The 8502-nt window shown below is 35.5% G+C and overlaps 2 protein-coding genes across 3 annotated transcripts in view; both read left to right on the top strand.

The window, feature by feature from the left end:
• The first annotated feature begins 6 nt into the window (after positions 1-6).
• On the top strand, positions 7-6064 carry LOC121324679 (hyaluronan mediated motility receptor-like). The gene is made up of 8 exons (XM_041266791.1): positions 7-104; positions 471-587; positions 949-1107; positions 1452-1607; positions 2020-2122; positions 2359-2535; positions 4623-4759; positions 4889-6064. Exons 1-8 carry the CDS (start codon positions 7-9, stop codon positions 4911-4913), a joined length of 972 nt encoding a protein of 323 aa, XP_041122725.1. The 3' UTR covers positions 4914-6064.
• Positions 6065-6346: 282 nt separating this feature from the next.
• The window catches only part of LOC121324678 (methionine adenosyltransferase 2 subunit beta-like), a 9571-nt gene continuing 7415 nt past the window's right edge, over positions 6347-8502 (top strand). The window contains exon 1 of one of the 2 annotated variants that reach the window (XM_041266790.1): positions 6347-6404. In XM_041266790.1, coding sequence (XP_041122724.1) covers positions 6375-6404 — 30 coding nt within the window. In that variant the 5' untranslated portion in view covers positions 6347-6374. Of the gene's footprint in view, positions 6405-7617; positions 7809-8502 lie in introns of those variants that run through there. The other variant, XM_041266789.1, reaches the window with a different exon arrangement.

The raw sequence follows: 8502 nt of genomic DNA on the forward strand, positions 1-8502 counted from the left end.
CTTGAGATGAAGGAGCTGCAGGCAATGGAAATGATTCGCCACCTAGAGGAAGAGAATAAGCAAAGAGACCAAGAGATCCTTCAACTGCAAGCCCAATTAAATGGGTACTGCATGTTTCATTTGTGAAAAGTGCTGCAACGAAGAACTTTATTGGTTTAATTGCAAGCAACTAAATGTGTATTCCTCCATAAAGCACTGTTACACCAAATAGTTCAGTGCATCTGATGCATTTCTGGGAAGCATGTCAACTTTATTTAGTACTTTGTGTTGGGACTTTTAGACGTGTAATGTGCGTTCATGAACCAGTGTAATTTTTTCAACATACTAATGGTTTGGTGAAAAGGAAAGTGCACAGATTATCTGAAATGGTTATCCAAATTGTACTGTCCTGTTTTTGTATTTAGAAATGTATTATTGATGTGTCAAATGGATAAACTCTTAATACACTGCCATCATCTGGGTTTTTTTAGAAAGAATGAAGAGTTGGAGAGGATGAACAAGACTCTCAGCATAGATGTTACCAAACTGAAAGAAGAGCACAGCAGTTCGTTAAGGAAGATTGGAGAGATGGCAACAGAGCTTGAAAGGTAAACATGCCTTTGATTCAATAAACTGATGTTCACCAACGCATTCAAAAATGTGTTTGTTTGAAAACGAAAAGAAAAAAATCTTAGTCAGAATTGAAGTAAAATAGACTTTAGCAAAGCTCTGTATTAAAAAATAAGTGCACTGATTACACTTGTCTCAAATGACCCTATCTTTAAGTATTGGTTTTGTGAATTGCTTATCCTTTACAATAAACTGCATCAGCTATGTTTTCAAAACTTTTGGATCTGGGTGTGTGGTGGTGGAGTGTAATAGTGATTGTAATCTATACTGCTTCTGTCTGACATATTTAATGCTTTAGTTCAGTTTGTGAGATTTAACCCTGAAAATATATTTTCCTAGCAACAGAGTGTCGATGGCTGAAGAGATTGAATGCCTTACAACTAAAAATGCAGCTCTTCAAGAGGAGATCATCCAGGTCAAACAACAGTTTGTTGAAGAGCAAAAACAACTTGCAGAAACACAGCAGTCCAAAGAAAAAGCAAAGGAAGAATATGCCAGGTACTAAATTAGTTAGAATTTTTATCCCCCCCCCCCCCCCCCCATTCAAGCCGATGGGCCTGTCTGGGTAAACTAAAACATACCTTATAGACTATCGGCACTTGGGTTTAATTTTATGAAGTATGGTGCATTAGAGTTTAATCTTGCTCTCTAGTATAACATGGTTTTCTATATCTATATGTTGAATGCAATTTGAGTAGTTGTCACTGACAGTTGTATAGGATTACCTGTCTAACAACTAACTCACAATTTGTATGGCTTTCATCAGCAGGTGTATATTACTGCACATACCTGAGCTGTCACTTTATTTTTTTAAAGTAGGGTACTGTTTTTTTTTTCTGTAGGATGTTGTTGGATGCCCAGACAAAACTTGCCCAGAAAGAATCTGAGTTAAGAAAAACAGAACAATCTTACACTGTGGAATTAACCAAACTTCAGGACAGGATAGAAAGTGAAAGACAAGAGTACCAGGAGCAGCTGAAAAAGATTGAATGTCAAAGGTATATGATCGGCAGAGTATATATTTTACGGCATACATCTACAGTTACAATAAGAAGTCTTAACAAGGTATTTTCTATACTTGATAAGCCTTGTTAGTTTGTCTACATTTGTTGCAAGTGTTCTTTAGTGCATTTATGACTGAAAGCTGAATGAGCAATTAAGTAGTTGTACCAATATCTTAAGGAGCATATTTAAAAACAAATGTTTAGTGCTGCAATATGACCACCCACTAGCTTGACAAACTTTTAAGTGAACACAGTTGTTATATGAATATTGTTGTTAGTGTAGTAAGGCATACAAAATACCAGAACAGCCCTGAGTGTAGAGTTATGGGTGATCAACTTGTATTGTGCTGTACGTATACTGTAAATACATAGCAGAAACTAAAGGCGGTGTGTGTGTGCTTGCCAGCAAACACGTTGTGGATGAAGTTGAACTCTTGGAACTAAAAACTGAAGTCAAGAAATGGAGAACACTGTATGAAGAATTATACAGCAAGGTCAAGCCTTTCCAGGTGAGTGGATAACTCTGAGATATCCAGCAGTTCCCTTTTGAGCACACTAAAGAATCCTATAACTATATTCTTTTTCTAATTAGTCATGGTAGTAAACCTTGTATTCAAGGATGGCACAATTTTGGTTAATTTGTTTCCATGTCAATAAAACAGTATGCTTTAGGTTGAGTTAAAATTATTTGCCGATTTAAACAAGTTGAAGGGGGCTAATGTGCAATTTCTGTATTTTATTTTAGCAACAACTCGATGCATATGAGGCAGAGAAAAATGCCCTTCTGAATGAACACGGAGCTGCTCAGGTGGAGCTGAATAATATTAGTGATGCTTATGCTAAACTGCTGGGCCATCAGAACCATAAACAGAAAATTAAACATGTTGTGAAACTAAAAGAACAAAACTACATTCTGAAACAGGTATGGGGCATTGTGTACTGGCTAATTTTAAGTATGTGATTAGCGCAGGGCTAGAAGTTAACTTTGATGCAGTAATAAGGATTTGTTACCTGCTGGAAAGTAGGTAGTGAAATGGTCTAAGTAGCGGTTTATTTGACTAATAATTTATATATAAAAATAATTGGGGTAAAAAAAACACCTACCTACTGTTTTAAATAGACTGAATATTGCAAACTGTCACATAGTAGGCCTATAATTTAAATCAAAGTATTTATTAAGATCACCTTTTGCTCAACTAAGAAATGGAACTAATGCAATTCCTTGTCAATTTAGTTTGTTTTACAAGAATGCAACCATATCTGTCATGTAAGAATTAGATATGCCATCAGTACAGTTCACCAGGTTATGTTTCATTGTTGCAAGTTAAGTGGTGCGAAATTATCCTTTTATGTATCATTTGTTGACTTGAGATTTCGGTAACTAACAAATCATACACACCTATAGACGGCGATGGCTTTTTTTTTTAAAATAAGACTGCCACGTTACCATTGAATCCTGCATTATGTGACCTTTATAAATTATAAAGTTACAACCACAACCAAGCTGTTTTGACAATGAAAGCTAATTCCAGCACGGTATCGCTACATTTGACTCATGTAACATGTTACACTAACTGGTTTGTTCATAAATATGTATGCTCGCACCCTACCTTTTCCCTGCATTTTCAAATGATGTATAATTTTGAAGTAAGCAGCAATAACAGAATAAGGGATCTAAAACCAAGATTGACGCTGGGTTCGTTTTATTAAACAGTGACATTAGTTTGCTATGTGTGTAAGTTAGTTTGATGGTGCAACATATATAATATGAACATTTTATGTTAAAGCGCACATTTTAATAGTTAAACAGAAATATGCAAGGTAGCGATCTATTAGAAAAGAAAACAGATAAATGAATGCACCTCAAGATTGTATTTCTCTTATTTGTACTGATAAAACAAGGAAGCCATTGCATGGATCACGGTAACCTTAAAGCTAGCTTATTTGCTCCCTTTTTTTTGTCAGAATTTTGAAGAAATAATTATCTATCTGGTTCATTTTTAGCATGTAAAACCAGGATTAACATTATAACAAAACTGGAGCCGCCATTCTCCATGAAAAGGTTACATTTTTAGCATTTTATAGACCCTGAATAAACCTAATATCCTGTTAGGTCATTGCCTGTTATCTTACAGAATTGTAATGTGTAATGGTTATTTAATTTTACTTTTGGTCTATAAAATAAACTTGATACCTTGAAATTGTATCCATGTACTGGTACTGTAGGTGTTTGTACTCCACTGTCCAATGCTATTGCGCATATCTACATGGGCTGGTAAAAACCTCAGTCATCTCCAAATCGGGAAGCTTTATTAGAAATGGTTTCCCACTTTTATGAAAGGTACTAAATGTACGTGTTTTAACAAAACTAAAGCCCCTTTCACACTGGCACATCTACCCGGGTCATCCTTGTAGTGTGAAACCACATACATGGGTCATACCCTGGTCGCAGCAACCCACCTCCCAGGATGTGGGTTGACATGATTTGACCCAGGTTGAGCGAGACAAAATGCATGACGGCCGTTCGTGAGCCGACGCAATAACAAACAGGGTTTTGTTTAACTTTGTTTATTGTTTGTTTATGTTGTGTTTTTTTAAATTGGGTACAATACCTGCAAATTTGTAATATTTTTAAATTAAAAGATGCTGGCGCAAATATCGTTTGACAGTGGATCGTGCTGTCATCGGCTTATTTAAAAAACCTGATTATGTATAATTGGCAGTCCTTGCTTGAATTGAACCAGACCTTCGTTTTGTACAAACTAAGACCGTGGTCAAAGTTGGTTGAGTGTTGTAAATGAGCTTGTGTACACATTAATCTTTATTGGACCAACTTGGGTGTCAAATAGAAATGTAGATTCAATACTGAAAAGTGTACGAACACGACCAAATCTAAAATGTGTAATTTTTTAAAATTTAGCTTAAAATGTTGCAACGCTAGAAGCATACCGGTGCATTTAGTCCATTAGATTTTTAGTGTTTTATAACTGCTTTGTCTCCTATACATAGGAAGTCGCAAAACTGCAGGGTCAGTTATCCAAAAATTTAAAGGAACATCCGGTCCAGCCTTGTAGTAGGTTTGATCCATCTAAAGCATTTAAACATGGCGGCAAGGAGAATGCTCAGCCGGAAAGCCCTCTTGGAAGGTAAACTTTCTTCAACTCCTGTATTCTATTGTAGCACAAGTACCCTTAAATTAGAAGTGTTTGTTTTTCCCACTACTGCAAACGTCTGCAACTCGAGTGATTTTTATTTCCTTGCTGTCTGTCTTCTAGGAAACCTCAGATGACTCGCCAGTAAGTTGTACCTGCTTGATGAAGAAGCACAAATGAAGCTGTTTTGTTTTGAACAATCATCAATGTTTTTACTACTTCACCAAGGGAAGCAAGAAATGTATATAAGTAAAATAAACTATAATGGGGTTTTTGCTGCTTTAGGGTTTTTAACTTGGTTAGGTTATTTGTTTCTGACTTTTTGGGGTTTGCTATCCTTAGCCCTGTATAAAATGCTATTGTGTGTTGGCTGTAAAACTTAATTGTGTAAGAGAACTGTTATACTGTCACACGTTAGTTTGTACTACTTTTATAAACACGACTGCCTATTTTACTAATTTTAGATTAGAAGACACCAAATACTTAGTATCTTGTATTTATCAAGTTACAGTGTTTGTACACAACCTCATTTATTGTTGCACAGCCTGTTCAGGAATAGGGTCACTATACCCTTTTGATATGGCTGCTGTAGTGAGGATATGGTTTTTTGGCTTCAGGCCATGTTAATGATGGAAACCTACATTGAATGGTTTCATATTTGGTTCTATATTCTCTAATTTTTATAGTGGCATAATTTGTTATAGCCTAATCTCTGCTGACAATTTCACATTCACTCTATTTAATAATAACTTACCTCCTTAGCTGCTGTGGCTGCCACATGTACATTTAGGTAACTTTGTTTTGAAATGAGGTATATCCACACACTTTTAAAGTTCATTTTATTGCTTTCAAATTCTTCAATCTAAATAAACATGTTTGGCACATACCTTTTATAAATTATATTTCTTAGTGCATGCAAATTGGATTGATTTTTATTATTTCATTTCAAATTTACTTTTTAGTTTTAGTCAACGATAGTATATTGCAACATTTAAAATAAATGAAACTTCCACATTTGTAAAGTGATGATTTTGCATGTACTATAGAGTTGTGCTGAATTGGAGATGGGTTATGTGGATACATGGGTATGGTAACTAAAGGCTTTTCTGTTTATTGGCTAAGTAGAGTAAGACTCAGGATGCCACACTACTTTCCTAAACATCGTTTATTGCTGCATCGGTTTTAAATATTTGGAGATCATACCAGCCGTGAGAACAGATCCGGTCGTATAGCTCAATAAAATTCAGTCAAAAATCTAAAGAAACTTTTTGTCAAATCGTTTGCTTATTGTCCACAAAACAAGAGCTTTATTGCCAGGTTTAAATACATTCAAACATAATTTAGAGCAGTTTTTATTTGCTAACCCATGTGCAATTTGAGCCGTGACAGAACAAACACTACCTACCTACCTTGCAACATAACAAACTTAACCATTGTTTTGCGGGGGTGAGAAGAAACCGTACCCTTCAATTTTAAAAGGACGCTTCTCCTAACGCAATCGGTCACTTTCATGATCCCTGCTGTGTATGTACAGTGTAGTTACAAAAGAACATTTTCTTGAGGCGAGTTTCTTTAAAAAAAAAAAAAAAAAAAAATTGCCTCCCAGAAAATGCCAACATTGCTCCAGGAATTAGGCCAGGTAAGATATGATTATTGGTGTGTGTAAATGCGAAAAAATGATATCCTGTGTGTAAAACGGTGAGGAAAAGAATGGAGGAATGGAGGCGATGAGGCAGTAGAGTGGATGCACATATTGCAGGGTGTCATTACCGATAAACATGCAGTGCTGGATAGTGTTTTTTTTTTTTTTTTTTTAAATAAAGTTGCAGGTATCTACTGACGAGACAAAATGAGAGATATATGAGTAAATAGAAAGTAGCTAAATAAATATCGTGGTTTATAATCACTCAATAGGTACCGCAAATACACATCCCAAATGTATTGAGCATCTGTTCTTTGTGTGATCTGTATTTTTCTATCCATGGTGTTAATAATACGTCACCTGTTCGTTTTATAAATTGTCATGCAAATTTAAGTCGTTTTCCTTACTTGCAATTCGTACTTCCGCATTAAGCTATAGGTATAGCAATTTCCGGTGAGCGTAAGTTGTTTGTTGTTACTACCGCTGTGCGTCACTGCGTATATATATAATATATATATATTATATATATAATATATATATATATATATATAGATATATATATAATAATTTATTTCAGACAATTAAGACCATGATTTATTATGAAACAATCGTCAAGCATAATTATATAGTTTTTGCTCCAAGAGCCAGTGTGTTTAGTTAGTGTGAATTTATCTATTCGAATATTTTTCAGCCAAATTTTCCTCGTCTCTTCATGCACGAGAAATGAAAGAAAACTTACTGTTGAGCTGTACGCTGTCCTTAGCAAGGTGCCACCAAATGTTCCTGTCAGGCCACAGCACTCTGATTGGTTATCATATTATTGTTAATAAAACGATGAATAATCCTTTCCCAACACCGAAACCCCAAACCTAAGGTCAGTATCCTTTACACATCTAAAGTAGTTAATGTTTAGCAGTGAATAAGCGTTTTTGTTACTTTAAAAAAAAAAAAAAAACAATCTCTCAAACAAGTACAAAAAACATTTAAAAACTGTTCAATACAGCAAAGGAAAATATGTAAACAGAATTTCAAAAAACCGCTCATTCGACGGAAACTAAGATACAGTACCAGTATCCTGAAATGTGACGTCACTTGGTGCGCAGATGTCGTTCTGCGCAGATTCTCTGCAGAATCTGACCAATTTAGCCAATGATCTTCTAAGAATGATTTCCGTGGACTCGCCCATTGGCTAAATTGGTCAGATTCTGTACAGAATCGAACGCAGTGTGTACGCTTTAGGAACATAGCACCCGGAAACAGCCACTTCTGACTAAGAGTCCTGATTGAGCCGGTGGTGGGGAATTTATGAACCCGTCAATGATTATTCCAAAGGCAGAGATGGGAGGGAGGGAGAAAGAATTGAAAATACATTTTAATCCAGGTCACGTGGAAGTTGTAGAGGTAAGATTCATGCTCAGGTAATGATATATGTCACTCGTGTAATATGCGTATAATTTCGGGTACAATAATTGTTTAGGCCTATATACGTGTACTTTCAAGAAGGGTATTTTGGGAACTGACATGGGATTTTTATGTTTTTTGCATGGTTTTATTGCGTCAGCACTTGTTAAGTTAATGATGCTGTGTTATTTTCTGTACGTTTATTAGGACCAGGCTGGCTATATATTTCAAATTAAATTCTTAATATGCCAAAGTTGTTTACCTTTACTTTAAGTCTGCGTATACAGGTGGTATGCCTATAGATTGGGCATTCTACTTTTTTGGTATGTTCTTTATTTTTTATTTAACTAAACTTTTCAAATAATAATTTTTCTGTTTACTTATACTGAACAAAAATATAAATGCAACATTTTCAAAGATTTTACAGAGTTACGGTTCATATAAGGAAATCAGTCAATTGAAATAAATTAATTAGGCCCTATTCTATGGATTTCACATGACAAGGAATACAGATATGCATCTGTTGGTCACAGATAACATCAAAAAAAGGTAGGGGCGTGGATCAGAAAACCAGTCAGTATCTGGTATGACCACCATTTGCCTCATACAGCGTGACACATCTCCTTCACATAGAGCTGATCAGGCTGTTGATTGTGGCCTGTGGAATGTTGTCCCACTCCTCTTCAATGGCTGT

Source organism: Polyodon spathula, chromosome 12 (assembly GCF_017654505.1).
Source record: "Polyodon spathula isolate WHYD16114869_AA chromosome 12, ASM1765450v1, whole genome shotgun sequence".
Lineage (NCBI taxonomy): Eukaryota > Metazoa > Chordata > Actinopteri > Acipenseriformes > Polyodontidae > Polyodon > Polyodon spathula.

Coding starts and splice junctions, on each gene's coding strand:
- LOC121324679 (XM_041266791.1), top strand. CDS start 7: ATGAAGGAGCTGCAGGCAATGGAAATGATTCGCCACCTAGAGGAAGAG. Junction 1,608..2,019: donor AAAAAGATTGAATGTCAAAG/GTATATGATCGG, acceptor TGTGCTTGCCAG/CAAACACGTTGTGGATGAAG. Junction 2,123..2,358: donor GCAAGGTCAAGCCTTTCCAG/GTGAGTGGATAA, acceptor ATTTTATTTTAG/CAACAACTCGATGCATATGA.